The sequence below is a fragment of the Artemia franciscana genome, chromosome 19 (genome assembly GCF_032884065.1).
Source record: "Artemia franciscana chromosome 19, ASM3288406v1, whole genome shotgun sequence".
In the NCBI taxonomy this organism is placed as follows: domain Eukaryota; kingdom Metazoa; phylum Arthropoda; class Branchiopoda; order Anostraca; family Artemiidae; genus Artemia; species Artemia franciscana.
In genome coordinates, this window is record NC_088881.1 from 5,342,656 (window position 1) to 5,357,517 (window position 14,862).

The 14,862-nt window shown below is 36.2% G+C and overlaps 6 protein-coding genes and 1 non-coding gene across 7 annotated transcripts; 4 read left to right on the forward strand and 3 right to left on the reverse strand.

Annotated features, from left to right (window-relative positions):
• Positions 1–3,160: 3,160 nt before the first annotated feature.
• LOC136039644 (histone H4-like) lies at positions 3,161–3,472 on the forward strand. The gene has a single exon (XM_065723543.1). The coding sequence runs from the start codon at positions 3,161–3,163 to the stop codon at positions 3,470–3,472; it is 312 nt and encodes a 103-aa protein (XP_065579615.1).
• Positions 3,473–5,683: 2,211 nt separating this feature from the next.
• On the forward strand, positions 5,684–6,459 carry LOC136039029 (histone H1-delta-like). Its single transcript, XM_065722529.1, has one exon. The coding sequence runs from the start codon at positions 5,741–5,743 to the stop codon at positions 6,416–6,418; it is 678 nt and encodes a 225-aa protein (XP_065578601.1). The 5' UTR covers positions 5,684–5,740; the 3' UTR covers positions 6,419–6,459.
• Positions 6,460–9,624: 3,165 nt separating this feature from the next.
• LOC136039671 (5S ribosomal RNA) lies at positions 9,625–9,743 on the reverse strand. The gene has a single exon (XR_010620503.1). It is a non-coding gene; the product is annotated as a 5S ribosomal RNA (ribosomal RNA).
• Positions 9,744–11,026: 1,283 nt separating this feature from the next.
• LOC136039195 (histone H2A) lies at positions 11,027–11,531 on the reverse strand. The gene has a single exon (XM_065722719.1). It carries the CDS (start codon positions 11,488–11,490, stop codon positions 11,110–11,112), a length of 381 nt encoding a protein of 126 aa, XP_065578791.1. The 5' UTR covers positions 11,491–11,531; the 3' UTR covers positions 11,027–11,109.
• Positions 11,532–11,684: 153 nt separating this feature from the next.
• On the forward strand, positions 11,685–12,143 carry LOC136039200 (histone H2B). The gene has a single exon (XM_065722724.1). The coding sequence runs from the start codon at positions 11,708–11,710 to the stop codon at positions 12,077–12,079; it is 372 nt and encodes a 123-aa protein (XP_065578796.1). The 5' UTR covers positions 11,685–11,707; the 3' UTR covers positions 12,080–12,143.
• Positions 12,144–12,623: 480 nt separating this feature from the next.
• On the reverse strand, positions 12,624–13,034 carry LOC136039645 (histone H3). The gene has a single exon (XM_065723544.1). It carries the CDS (start codon positions 13,032–13,034, stop codon positions 12,624–12,626), a length of 411 nt encoding a protein of 136 aa, XP_065579616.1.
• A 165-nt stretch (positions 13,035–13,199) lies between these two features.
• LOC136039203 (histone H4) lies at positions 13,200–13,596 on the forward strand. Its single transcript, XM_065722726.1, has one exon. It carries the CDS (start codon positions 13,233–13,235, stop codon positions 13,542–13,544), a length of 312 nt encoding a protein of 103 aa, XP_065578798.1. The 5' UTR covers positions 13,200–13,232; the 3' UTR covers positions 13,545–13,596.
• Positions 13,597–14,862: the final 1,266 nt, after the last annotated feature.

A 14,862-nucleotide genomic window follows, 5' to 3' on the forward strand; every position in this document is an offset into this window, starting at 1 on the left:
GATACGTGAATTATGCAGGTTTATCGTAGCTTTGACAAGATTTTTTCAAGAAACTAACTTCAAGCTGGGGGGTAAATTGAGGTCTGGGGGAGCTGCCCCCCTCCCGCTCCATAGCAAATTACGCCCCTGTTGAGATGGAGGGAGAGTATGCACAGCTGTGTTCGGACGTCCTGATGGTGTGATGAGTTTTGGTAATAAATATAGCAGTAGTGTTTTCTAACTGTGAAACCGGTTTGGGCAAGAATCGGAAAGGTAATTTGGAAATTTCCTATTCAGATGATTTTGCTATTTGTAAATTTCTCGGAAGTGATTTTTGCAAGTTTATGGCTAAGTCTCAAACGGTCTTTTAGGGAAGGTTTTGTGTTTGGTATGACCTCTTAGCTTCATTCTTATTTAGTCAACAATATTTACCATTTTCTATGCAAACTATTGAATTTAAACTCAGTTTGTTCAAGCTTTTGTGGCAATAAATACGTTATATCTTGAAATCCCATGATACCAGTGTCATTTACCATGTTTTTGTTCGTGTTTGTACGTACATCAAAGACCTTGTAGTGTTTTACACATAGAATAATTCTATTTCTAGCGATCTTCATTAGTCATTACTCAGGGAAAAAATACCCATGTTTCAGTCATATATTGTCAGTTGAGTATCAAAAGGACGTTTCTCCATAATTGTAGATTTTCAGAAGAGCAAAAAAACCTCACAACTTTTTTATTTCCCCTCCAATAACCTTAAAATAAAAAAGGGATTGATATTTATTGATTTACATATCGATCTGTTTTAGTTTCACGTTTATTAGAGGGGAAATAAAAAAAGATGTGATGATTTATTTTTGTTCTACTGAACAATTACAATTATGTAAATATCGTCCTTTTGTTCGTATCTCTTGCAATGGGAAACCCTATTCTTCAGGAGGCAATAAAAACTTTTACACATTTTGTTGGGGATTTTTTTTTTCTTTAGACTTAGTACTATTTAAGATAGATATCTTTTAAGCACGTCTTTGTTTGGCTGATTTTGCCACTCTCTGCCGATATTGCAGCGTTTATGGTCTCCAACCTGGAAACTGCTGTAACTTGTAGCCCCTCCCACGGGGACTCTGGGGGAGTAAGTGGTCCCCAAAGACATAGTTAAAAGGTTTCTCGACTATGCTGAATAAAATGACTATCTCAGAATTTTGATCCGTTGACTTTGGGACAATAATTAGCGTGGGAGGGGGCCTAGGTGCCCTCCAATTTTTTTGGTCACTTAAAAAAGGCACTGGAACTTTTAATTTCCGTTAGAATGAGCCCTCTTGCAACACTTTAGGACCACTGGGTCGATACGATCACCCTGGGAAAAAAAAAACAAATAAACACGCATCTGTGATCTGCCTTCTGGCAAAAAATACAAAATTCCACATTTTTGTAGATAGGAGCTTGAAACTTCTACAATATGGTTCTCTAATACGCTGAATCTGATGGTCTGATTTTCGTTAGTGATGTTCTATGACTTTTAGGGGGTGTTTCCCCCTATTTTCTAAAATAAGGCAAATTTTCTCAGGTTCGTAACTTTTGATGGGTAAGACTAAACTTGATGGAACTTGTATATTTAAAATCAGCATTAAAATGCGATTCTTTTGATGTAGCTGTTGGTATCAAAATTCCATTTTTTAGAGTTTTGGTTACTATTGAGCCGGGTCGCTCCTTACTACAGTTCGTTACCACGAACTGTTTGATTACTCTGATATCTTACAATTAGATTAAAGTGTCAAAAATACATATAATTTCATCTCATAAATTGTTTCAAATGATGAACCATACACTACGAAGCTTAATAAGCAAATTTATGTTACTTTTTTAAGTTCTTGGTATGACCTTCCTGTCCATTAATTCTAGTAACCGTAAATACCCACAATGTAGGACTTACTTCACAAAAACGAGCTGCGAGTGACCCAAGGAAAGCTGCTGTAGTAGAAATGTCTCAGAAATCAGTGACCAAAAGTTAGTACCTGTTTCGCATTATTATTTCGTAATTTAAACTACTGAATGTGAAAATATATGAGGTATTTTTAGAAAGTAAGTTCTTTTTGTAATTGTTTTTATTAATTTTCCTCAAAATTGAGGAGTATATAAAACACAAAAACAAAATACATCAACAAACGAAACATAACAACTGATTTTAAACAACGAAATCAAACATCGAAAAAAGCATCAATAAACGAAACAAAACAACTGACTTTGAATGATATTAATAATATAACTAAATAAATACGTAAAAAAAGAAAAAAGGACAATAACATGAAATCATACATTATCTAAATTCCGGGGGAAAAAAGAGAAGAGGCTATGCATAAAGATAAAATTTTCGGACTTGCGGTAAAAATCAATCCTTGCCAATTCCAAAGGCTCTTTAATTTTAAACCTCAAAACTAATTCGGTATTGCTAGCATAAATCGGAAAATCGAGTAAAAATTTACAGTATTTGAAAATAGCAAACGCGAATTGAAGAAGAATCGCAGTTTTTAAAATCTCGAAAAATAAGGACAGGGTAAAAAACATGTGGGAGGGCAACTGCGTTAAAAAGAGAACCTAAAATAATAAGACGACAGAGACACCCACATAGGCAAACAAATAATAAAAATGCTATAAATAGTAATATTCTTATGCTCACAAACATCTAGATGGAGTACCGACATATGTACAAGCATAAAACACATTTAAATCCATTTTTCAGTATAAGTCCAACTTTCCAAAATATTTGCCACTCTCCGGACGTAATATTCAATATATTTCCCAACTATGAAATATATTGGAAAATTTTCCATTATAATGGAAGAATTGAGCGTGCTGAACCTGGAAGATCCTCAACACAACTATTCCATTTTAATTCGATTTTAATAGAAATACCAGTGTTGGGATGTACTTGCTTCAGAACTTTGTAAATGTAAATGGCGTAGCTTTCCTTCTCAAAAAGCTCCCAATGGGACCCACGACTTGGCATATTTATTCCAACTTGAAAAGTCTGTAAAAGTCAAAGTTTTCTTAAAAAGTCAGTAGCCAAGTAACCAGCTAAAGAGTAATGTGTGCAATAGGTTATCCTACTTACTTACTGTTGAAAGTTCTTACTTATTGTTGTGTATTCTCATCATATAGATGAGAATATGTATGTATTCTCATGACAGGAAGAGGAAAAGGAGGAAAGGGGCTTGGAAAAGGAGGCGCAAAACGTCATCGCGAAGTTCTTCGTGACAATATCCAGGGTATCACAAAGCCAGCAATCAGAAGACTGGCTCGTCGTGGTGGTGTAAAACGTATATCTGGCCTAATTTACGAGGAAACCAGAGGTGTTCTTAAAGTTTTTCTAGAAAATGTGATTCGCGATGCTGTCACCTACACAGAACATGCCAAGAGAAAGACTGTCACTGCAATGGATGTAGTCTACGCTCTGAAGCGTCAAGGTCGTACATTGTATGGCTTTGGTGGTTAATGGTTTCTAAATGCATTTTGAACTGTCCCCCTACCCAACGGCCTTTTTAAAGGCCATCAAATCTTTAAACACTTTCTGGGCCAGGTTCTATGAGCCTTTTCCATATTGTGAATTTTAAAATGTCGGTAAATACCTTTTCTTCTTTTTTTGGTCTCAGGTGCAATATCTGAGTCGAATTATGAAAGCAAATTACCATTACTATTTTACTGTATTTAGCTTTTCCTTGCATATTTGAATAAAGTTGTTTATTATTATCATGGAATGATTCAAAGAAATAGTTGTTGCTATTCAACTGCACAATCCTATTCTGTTATGTTTGAATGAAGATAGTAGGAACGGAGGAGAATATGTTCCTACTCTTACTAAATTGCCGTTGGATCTTACAATTTGGACAAAAGTATTGCATTAATTATTTGCAGTTAATAAACAAGTATGAAAAGCCGGCAACATTTTAGATAGCAAATGAATTTCCTTGTAAACTGACTGAGAATGAAGCCCAAAATCATGAGTTTCAAACTATAACAAAAGGCATTCGACTGACTTTAATTTAGAGATGGGAAAATAACAGCAAATGGACTTTTAGCTGGTATTCACCGTTGAAATATATTGCATTTCAATTTTCAGCATTGAACATATTAGTTTGTTCTAACGCTGCTTTTGATCTTTTGAAATACAAGACGCCATAAACCTATAAAAATGATTTTTATCTGTCATTATATAGCAGTTATTTGTGATTATATTTTATTTGTGATCATATAGCAACAATTCGTTTTGCGTTTTTAATTTTCGCAAACACTTTTTGTCATTTGTGTTTTAACTTTTTTTTTTTTTTTTTTTTTTTAATTTATGAGTTCTATTGTTTGTTTTTGAGCAAAACTTGAAAATACACTGTAGAAAAGAGACATTTTTCCGGTTTAAAAGAATTCCTTTTTGAGTGGAATGTATATTAAACTTTCAGTTAGCCTATGATCGAAACAAATAAAAGCGCTTTGCTTCAACTTTGCCTCCACCCGCATGTCAAAAACATTACAATGCTAATTTTATTATTTTTTTTTTAATATAATGCTAAAATAAAGTAGAATTTATTTTTATTAGAATACAAATTGAACACAAAAGCCTCAAAATTTCAATACCTTTGGCTTTTTGAAATACACGACTATAAGTAATCAAAGCCTTTGTTTCGAGAAATGAAATGAAAAAATACATCCGAATTCCTTTGACTCTTCTTTTGTTGAAAACTGTCCCTCTAAAGGAATTCTGATTAAAAAGCATAAGAAAAAGAAATTCAGATACGCTTGTTTTTAGAAGCCTCCTTGTCCACTTCATATCCTCCCTATGCTAACATCAGTAGATATTTAGACATCAAAATCTAAAAGGCAGACATTTTTTACTTACTTATTCATACAAAATCTAATGATTGTAAATGTGTCATTTTTTTTTTTCACAATTAGGCTAATTTGTGATTTCTATTATTCGATATTAAGCAAACTCGAGAATATACTGTAGAAAGGGACATTTCTTAGGTTACAAATCGTATCGTTTCAAGTGTTATGTACTATTGAACTTTTATATAGGCTGTGATAAAAATAAATAAAAAGGGTTCACTTCCACTTCCAACCCTCCGCATCTCGGAAACCTTACAACGTTATTCTTGTCTTTTCAACTATAATATTAGAATAGAATGAAATTTATTTTCATTAAAATATGAGTTTGACACTTTAAGCCTCAAATTTAGGTGTCGTTTCTTATTGCTTTATCTTCTGTGTTTTTAGTTGGAGTTTCGGAATTAATTTGAATACGATTTTGCAAACACACATGCATCTATGTTACATTTTCTGAAAGTTCTTGTACTGGATTTTACTAATAAAAAATAAAAAGTGGACAATGAGGATATAAATTCCTAGCAAAAAGGTGTTTATTGAGATTGAACACTAGTTTTGACGGATTTCCAGTATTCTCTGCCCGTTTGCTGGCAAATTAGCACGGATATAGCGGTGAAAAAAATGTCTACTTGTAGAAAAATGACCTGTCTATTCTTTAGTATAGGTTTCATTCCTCCAAAGCTTACCTCCTAGTCAAAAATTTGAATAAAGCCATTCCAAACAAACACAAGCACGGCCAAAATTCCTTAGCTCGCGCAGAGAGAATAATGTTAACCCGGGTACGGCGGTTTCCAAAGTACAATTATAAAACTTTAAAAATAAGCATGTATTCGATATTTAGTCGGGGTCGTGCTAGTGATAAGAGAAAAGTTGAGAAAAATTGGAAATGTCTGAAGTTGAAGCTGAAGTGGCACCAACAACTGTAGAATCCCAGAGCATGGCTTCACCAGCCAAGAAGGAAAAGAAAGCAAAGGCTCCGAAACCAGCTAAGGTTGCAAAACCTAAAGGGGATAAAAAGGCCAAGGCACCAGCAAACCACCCAAAATACACGGAAATGATCACCAAATCCATTGCTGACCTGAAAGAACGCGGGGGATCTAGCCGTCAGGCCATTCTCAAATACATAATGGCCAATTTCCAGGTTGGCAATGATGCCAAAATTGTGAATATGCATCTTAAACAGGCTTTGAAGCGTTGCCTTGCAAACGGAATTGTTATAAATCCCAAAGGTACTGGCGTAACTGGTTCTTTCAAGCTTGCAAAGCCTATCAAGGCCGAAAGCCCCAAGGCTGGAAAGCCTGCCAAGCCCACAGCAAAGAAAACCTCAGTCAAGAAAACAGCCAAACCTACTGCAGTTAAAAAGTCAACTTCAGCCAAAAAGGCTACCAAGCCAACGGCTGGTAGCAAGAAATCTGTAAAGGCTTTCAAGAAACCCACTGTTGCCAAAAAAGCAGTAGCACCAAAGAAGTTGACACCTAAGAAGGGGTCATCAGTCAAGAAAGCCCCCGCCGCCAAGAAAGTGGTATCTAAAAAGTCAGTAGCTAAGAAATCAGCTAAAAAGTAAATGTGTACAATTATCGTATAGTATCAAACAGCCCTTTTCAGGGCTATCAAAGCAAATGCTCGAGACTCTGTTCAGAGAGTTATAATGCCTATTAATTTCACATTTTGACTGTCTACTTTTGCCTATACATCGCCATAGCCGAAGGATTAGAGCGGCGCCTTCAAATCATTGGAGCAGATGATCCATTCCCGACTAGGCTGATACAATGATGACTTATATAATTACATAAGGGAATAAAAATAATTATGCAACGGAAAAGGATATAATTAAATCCTGTTTTACAGGAAAATACCACAATTAAAAATATTGTTGCCTAATTTCTTTTTTCAAATTCCAACACTAAAGAAAAGGTTTGATTTCAAAAAGTTCAGACTGTTTTTGGTTGTATTATTTTCTCTTTTAACAATACAATACATCAATCGCAATCTTTGCAAAAGCAAAAAAGGAGAAACACAGATTACCTAGAAATAGACTCGCTAGCTTTTGAGCAAAAATTGTTCGCCCAGGTAGAGCGGTTCCCTGAATATACGCTAAAAGTCTTTGATTAAAATCAGTCGTTTGCGCTGCGCTCTTGAAGGAGCAAGTACATTGTGTGTCATTGTATGCTACTGAAAGACAAAGATAGTTGAACTCTACAATGGAATCTAGGCTGAAAACATTTGAAGGGACTTTGGACATAGACCAATCAAAGACTAACTTTAAAGTTAGTCTTTAAGACAGTTGATCAGGCGGCGCTATTGAAGGAACAAGTAGACTTTTGCTGTAGAAGCTATTGAAAGACCAAGGCAACTTGAACTGTACAATGGAGTTGGGCCCGACAACATATGAAGAGGATTTGGACATGGACAAATCAAAGACTAACTTTAAAGTAAGTCTTTGATTTAAGTCAGCTGTTTACGCGGCGCTATTGAAGGAACAAGCAGATTTTAGCTGTAGATGCTACTGAAGGACAAAAGTAGTTGAACTGTACAATGGAGTTGAGCCCGAAAATATATGAAGACAATTTGAACATAAATACACTGTTCAATCAGCTTTTATCATAAATTGTTGGTTAATACTACTAATAACTCACTGCAGCACCAAGCCGCCTGAGGCCAACACAGCTACGCACGCTCCTCCTCCAACCTAATCTATTTAAACCTCCCTCTTTACACCCTCCCAGAAAGTTCCCATTTCCTTTAAATCTTTATTTATGACATCCTCCCAACCCAGACAAGGACGACCTGCTTTCCGTGTAGCCCCAGACGGTTGGCCAAAAAGGACAATCTTCGGTAATCTGTTATCCTTCATCCGTAGAACGTGGCCTAGCCATCTCAACCTTTCTTTCATTATAGCCCCAGAAAGCGGGATTGAACCACACTTTTCGTACAACCTACTGTTTGAAATACGGTCAGTCAGCCGGGTACCCAGAACAATCCGTAGGCAATTTCTCTGGAAAACATCTAGTAAATTTTCATCTGCTTTTCGGAGTGCCCATGCTTCAGAGCCATATTTGACCACTGTCACCACTGTAGCTTCCAATATTCTAATCTTGGTTTGTAGACTTATCTTTCTATTCTTCCAAACTTTTTTTAACTGTGAAAAAACACCCTGAGCTTTAGCTATTCTACTTTTAACATCTTCACTGCTCCCACCATCTTTACTAATAATGCTACCAAGGTAACTGAAGCTCCCAACCTAATCAATCTTTTCGTTACCTAATGTCACCTGTTCATCTTCACTTATTCCTAGCCTTAGTGACTTAGTCTTCTTAACATTAATTTTCAAGCCTATTTTAGCACCCTGAACTCGTAAAACCTCTAAAATTTCATTCATTTTGCTCACACTTTCATCTAATATGCTTAAATCATCAGCATAATCTAAGTCCAGGAGCGTTCTTCCTTCCCATTTGATTCCATGGTTTCCAATTGCCTTTCCTGTGCTCCTTAAGACAAAGTCCATCAAAATGATCCATATAAAGGGGGATAGAACACAACCCTGCTTAACTCCTGATTTAATACAAAACCAGTTGCTAACCTCATTTCCTACCTTAACCGCAGCAGTATTATTCTCGTACATAGCGCAAATCACTTTAATGTATTTTTCTGGTATACCATATAACGATAAGACCTTTGTTAACGCTGTTCTATCAACAGAATCGAAAGCTTGCTCATAATCGATAAAACTAAGGACCAAAGGTGTTTGACAACGAAGGGACTTCTCAATTATTAACCTAAGAGTGAAAACATGGTCGACACATCCTCTACCTTTTCTAAAACCGCATTGTTCCTCCCTTAAAACTTTGTCTACAGCATGTCTCAGTCTAAAAAGTATCATATTACTCAGTAATTTGCTACCTACAGAGACCAGACTAATGCCTCGATAATTACGACACTCACTCTTGTCACCTTTCTTATACAGTGGTTTAATTAAGGTTTTCCTGAAATCATTGGGTACTTCCCCTTTTTCAAAAATCATGTTCATAATCTTCAGTAGCTTATTCCTAACCTCAAAGCCATCATATTTAAGAAACTCATTAATCATACTATCAGCACCTGGGGCCTTATTATTTTTTGATCCTTTTAGTATTGTCGCTAATTCTTCCTCACTAAACAAATCTTCCTTCACATCCAAGGTATCACAAACTTTTTCATTTTCATCTATATCTTTTCCTGCAACTGTATCTCGGTTTAGCACATTCTCAAAATGTTCCACCCATCTTTCTTTAACTTTTTCCTTATCACTAATTGTGGCCCCATTTCTATCTTTAACTAGGACTAGTCCGGATTGGCTACTCCCTTTCAATTTTATACTGAATTACACGCCAACTTAATTAAATGGTTAATTAACCATTTAAAACTGTATGTTTCTTGGTGGCTTTCAACTTGATTTAAATTGCCGGAATGGTCAACTAAAATATCTTGGGGGCTTATAAAATCACTTTGGTTACAACTCTTGACTCTTTTTATTGGCTAAAATAAATACGAGTCAACTGTTGTGGCTGTTCCATTTTCGCCTTCATTTAGTGGCTTATCAGCTAAGCCAAAATAGTTGATTTGCATTTATTTATTACCGATAGGAAATGTCCAATTTAATCTCTCTTTTTTCTCTTATATAAAATATAATCACCTTTGTGCTATTAGAATAAGGAAACAAGTTTGTTAAAGATTATTATTTTACTTTGAAACAAAGAAATCATAATAATAAATAAAAAAGAAAAAAAAAGATGCCAACAGCACCCGGTGTTCCCAGGCGGTCACCCATCCAAGTACTGACCGGGCCCGACGTTGTGTGACTTCCAGGATCTGACGAGACTGGGTACTTTCAACGTGGTATGGCCGTTGGCTAAAAAATTTTGTAACAAAATCATTGTTGACTCACAAACTGAAAAGAAACAAAATGCCTAATTTTAGAGTCATGAAGCAAGGATTTTAGAAGAGAAAAATATTTTAAGAATGAATCAAAATATGTTTATTAATTGTTTTTTTGGTAAAGTTCTAGTTAAGTGACTTCTTGCTATCTCGGAAAGGGGTTAGGTTAGGAAAATGAAACTTTTGGGGATGGGTCTACAGGCTAAAGCATATCCCGGGAAGATATTTTAAAGTACTCACCTCCACTCTATCTCCCTCTAGAGAGCCTTGAAATTTGCCTACATGACAGGTCTATACCTATTGAAATTTTGACAAAACAACATTTTACCTTAATTTTCAGTTACCTGTTGCTTTTTCTCTGCCTTTAGTTCTGAAAATGCAATTCCTGTTATTTGAGCAGAATTCTTAGCCATATCAATGTTTGTTTTTTTTTTTTTTTTAATTTAGTAAATGTATTGGAATATCTTTAAAACCTTATAAATTGGGATTGAGCAAAGTTGTGAAGCTGAAAACAATTTTGTTGTACTTCATTCAAGCAGAAGATCTATTTTGCAAGGTGTCACTTTAAGAACACACCTATTTTTAAAGGTCATCAAAGGTCAGGGCCCTCTAAAGGGAGAAGGAGTGGAGGTAGGTACTTCAAAATATCTTCCCAGGACATACCTTAGCCTGTAGACCCATCCCTGAAAGTTTCATTTTCCTAACCTAACCCCTTTCCAAGATATCAAGAAGTCACTTAACTAGAATTTTACCTTTTTTGGTAAATTTTTTTGTGTTTTTTTAAAGAAAACCTTTTTTCCTGCTGAAACAAAACGACAAGCCCCCCAAAATGTTTCTACCTTTGATGACTACCCTATTGCTTCCTAGGCCAGTTTAGATTAGTCGAATTAGAGGGTCTTTGAATTGGCTCTTGGTTATTTAAAAAAAAAAAAAAAAAAAAAAAAAAAACAGCTCCTCGATTTTTGTGTGTAATTTATTGGTTTCTTAGGTGAAAATGAGCTTCCTTTCCTACAGTAAATTCCAATGCTTTTGTAACGAGATCAATGTGAAAGCAAACTCTTTTGCTTGTAACAAAAGGGCAATCTCCAAATATATATTCAGATTCTGTTGGGGTATAATTTGAGGATTTTCAAGGAAAATGTTCCCCCTACCTCCAGTAAATTCTTATGCTTTGTTACTAAATAAATGTGAAAGTTTCCCTTTTCACATTTAGTATCCTAAATTTCATAGCTTTGTCCTTCCCAGGTGGTCACATGCTATAGAGCGATTCAATTAATTTGTAGCCCTTAAAAGGGCTGTTGGTTAATTTGGGGTAGGGCCTGTAGCTAAAGTTAGATTCATTTAAGCCTTTGCCGGTTTTTCAGTCTTCTTTGGTAGAAGGACTGCTTGAATATTGGGCAAAACACCTCCTTGGGCAATGGTGACCCCCGACAGAAGCTTGTTCAGTTCTTCATCATTTCTAATGGCAAGCTGAAGGTGACGAGGAATAATACGAGTTTTTTTGTTATCTCGTGCAGCATTACCAGCAAGCTCAAGGACCTCGGCAGCCAAATATTCCATCACCGCTGCAAGGTAAACGGGTGCGCCTGCACCAACTCGTTCCGCATAGTTGCCCTTTCTCAGAAGACGGTGGATCCTTCCCACTGGGAATTGGAGACCTGCCCTATTTGAACGGGACTTTGCCTTTCCCTTCACTTTTCCACCCTTTCCTCTTCCTGACATGGTTTCTAGATTACAAAATTCACTGAGACTCTTTAATCCACCAACAAATTGAAAATGATGCCTGTTTTTGAATGCGCAAACAATTTATACTCCAGCGAGCGAACTGAGTTCCTCTGAGAAAAGAATTGTGCGCGAACTGTAGTTGGTATATAAACGGGCCGAGTTTTGTAAACGCTTCTCATTTGATTATTGGATTTTGTTAAAGAATCTTTCAGCAATGGCTCCAAAAACTTCAGGAAAAGCGGCAAAGAAAGCTGGTAAGGCGCAAAAAAACATCAGCAAAACTGATAAGAAAAGGAAACGAAAGAGGAAGGAAAGCTACGCCATTTACATTTACAAAGTTCTTAAGCAAGTGCATCCCGACACTGGTGTTTCTAGCAAGGCAATGAGCATCATGAATAGCTTTGTCAACGATATCTTTGAAAGGATTGCTGCGGAAGCCTCTCGTCTAGCTCACTACAACAAGAGGTCCACCATCACTAGCAGAGAGGTTCAAACTGCTGTGAGGCTGCTCCTACCCGGAGAACTTGCCAAGCATGCTGTTAGTGAAGGCACTAAAGCTGTAACAAAATACACAAGCTCCAAATAAGAGGGAATTTTCCCTGTCTATTAGCGCCCAATTAGCCGGGCCCTCCCAAACAGCCCTTTTAAGGGCTACCACCTTATTTTAAATGCTCTGCTCTCAAATTGTTTCTGGCTTTGATTTGCGAAATCTCGGGTCAACAAGAACCCATACTAAACCCTAATACGAAAAAAACAACAAAAGTCCCCTGTTTCAAAGACAACGCTCAATTTGCTTGTTGTATAGAAAGTAATATCCATCGACGAATAGTTAAAGAGTGTAGAAAACGGGGCCTCGGTCTTTTTCATGACGTTCCATCAAAAACATTTTTGTAGGCCCCATTGGGAGCTATTCATTTTTTTTGCTATTTTTGGATTTATTAGGCTGGCCTAAATTGGCATTTTGCGTGTTCCCTTTTCATTAGATGTTTTGGATCAACGGCCCTTGAATCATACCTTTTTAGTCACGGAACACTAGGCTATTTAACGTTATTTTGCGTGTTTGTTTAAACCATCTAGTGGCCCTTAAAAGGGCCGTTGGTTAAGACGCAATTGCGTAGAAATTAGGGTACTTAGGCTCTCTCGCCACGGATACGACGAGCAAGTTGAATATCTTTTGGCATGATGGTCACCCTCTTGGCGTGAATGGCACACAAGTTGGTATCCTCAAAAAGTCCAACTAGATACGCCTCGCTGGCTTCTTGTAGGGCCATCACAGCCGAACTCTGAAATCTCAAGTCAGTTTTAAAATCCTGAGCAATCTCTCGCACAAGTCTCTGGAAGGGCAATTTCCTTATTAAGAGTTCGGTACTCTTTTGATAACGACGAATCTCTCTCAGGGCTACGGTTCCGGGCCTGTATCTGTGTGGTTTTTTTACCCCACCAGTAGCAGGAGCCGACTTACGTGCAGCCTTGGTCGCAAGCTGCTTTCTAGGTGCCTTCCCACCCGTCGATTTTCTCGCAGTTTGTTTTGTCCTAGCCATGTTGATAGATTGCCTCTCTTGAAAAGAATGAACAAAATATCAGATGCTTAGTAGCTAAATTTATATGGAGCGCCAGCCGCGCGATAGAGTAACAATTTGTGGGGAAAGACTTTAGCAATATATAATAAACGGGCTTTCAAGAAAACTCGTTAGTTTGTTAAAACCTTTACAGCTGCTTGCTACGGGATTAAATTAAATATGACAGGAAGAGGAAAAGGAGGAAAGGGGCTTGGAAAAGGAGGCGCAAAACGTCATCGCAAAGTTCTTCGTGACAATATCCAGGGTATCACAAAGCCAGCAATCAGAAGACTGGCTCGCCGTGGTGGTGTAAAACGTATATCTGGCCTAATTTACGAGGAAACCAGAGGTGTTCTTAAAGTTTTTCTAGAAAATGTTATTCGCGATGCTGTCACCTACACAGAACATGCCAAGAGAAAGACTGTCACTGCAATGGATGTAGTCTACGCTCTGAAGCGTCAAGGTCGTACATTGTATGGCTTTGGTGGTTAATGGTTTCTAAATGCATTTTGAACTGTCCCCCTACCCAACGGCCTTTTTAAAGGCCATCAAATCTTTAAACACTTTCTGGGCCAGGTTCTATGAGCCTTTTCCATATTGTGAATTTTAAAATGTCGGTAAATACCTTTTCTTCTTTTTTTGGTCTCAGGTGCAATATCTGAGTCGAATTATGAAAGCAAATTACCATTACTATTTTACTGTATTTAGCTTTTCCTTGCATATTTGAATAAAGTTGTTTATTATTATCATGGAATGATTCAAAGAAATAGTTGTTGCTATTCAACTGCACAATCCTATTCTGTTATGTTTGAATGAAGATAGTAGGAACGGAGGAGAATATGTTCCTACTCTTACTAAATTGCCGTTGGATCTTACAATTTGGACAAAAGTATTGCATTAATTATTTGCAGTTAATAAACAAGTATGAAAAGCCGGCAACATTTTAGATAGCAAATGAATTTCCTTGTAAACTGACTGAGAATGAAGCCCAAAATCATGAGTTTCAAACTATAACAAAAGGCATTCGACTGACTTTAATTTAGAGATGGGAAAATAACAGCAAATGGACTTTTAGCTGGTATTCACCGTTGAAATATATTGCATTTCAATTTTCAGCATTGAACATATTAGTTTGTTCTAACACTGCTTTTGATCTTTTGAAATACAAGACGCCATAAACCTATAAAAATGATTTTTATCTGTCATTATATAGCAGTTATTTGTGATTATATTTTATTTGTGATCATATAGCAACAATTCGTTTTGCGTTTTTAATTTTCGCAAACACTTTTTGTCATTTGTGTTTTAACTTTTTGAGTTTTTTTTTTTTTTTTTTTTTTTTTTTTTTAATTTATGAGTTCTATTGTTTGGTTTTGAGCAAAACTTGAAAATACACTGTAGAAAAGAGACATTTCTCCGGTTTAAAATAATTCCTTTTTGAGTGGAATGTATATTAAACTTTCAGTTAGCCTATGATCGAAACAAATAAAAGCGCTTTGCTTCAACTTTGCCTCCACCCGCATGTCAAAAACATTACAATGCTAATTTTATTTATTTATTTTTTTTTTAATATAATGCTAAAATAAAGTAGAATTTATTTTTATTAGAATACAAATTGAACACAAAAGCCTCAAAATTTCAATACCTTTGGCTTTTTGAAATACACGACTATAAGTAATCAAAGCCTTTGTTTCGAGAAATGAAATGAAAAAATACATCCGAATTCCTTTGACTCTTCTTTTGTTGAAAACTGTCCCTCTAAAGGAATTCTGATTAAAAAGCATAAGAAAAAGAAATTCAGATACGCTTG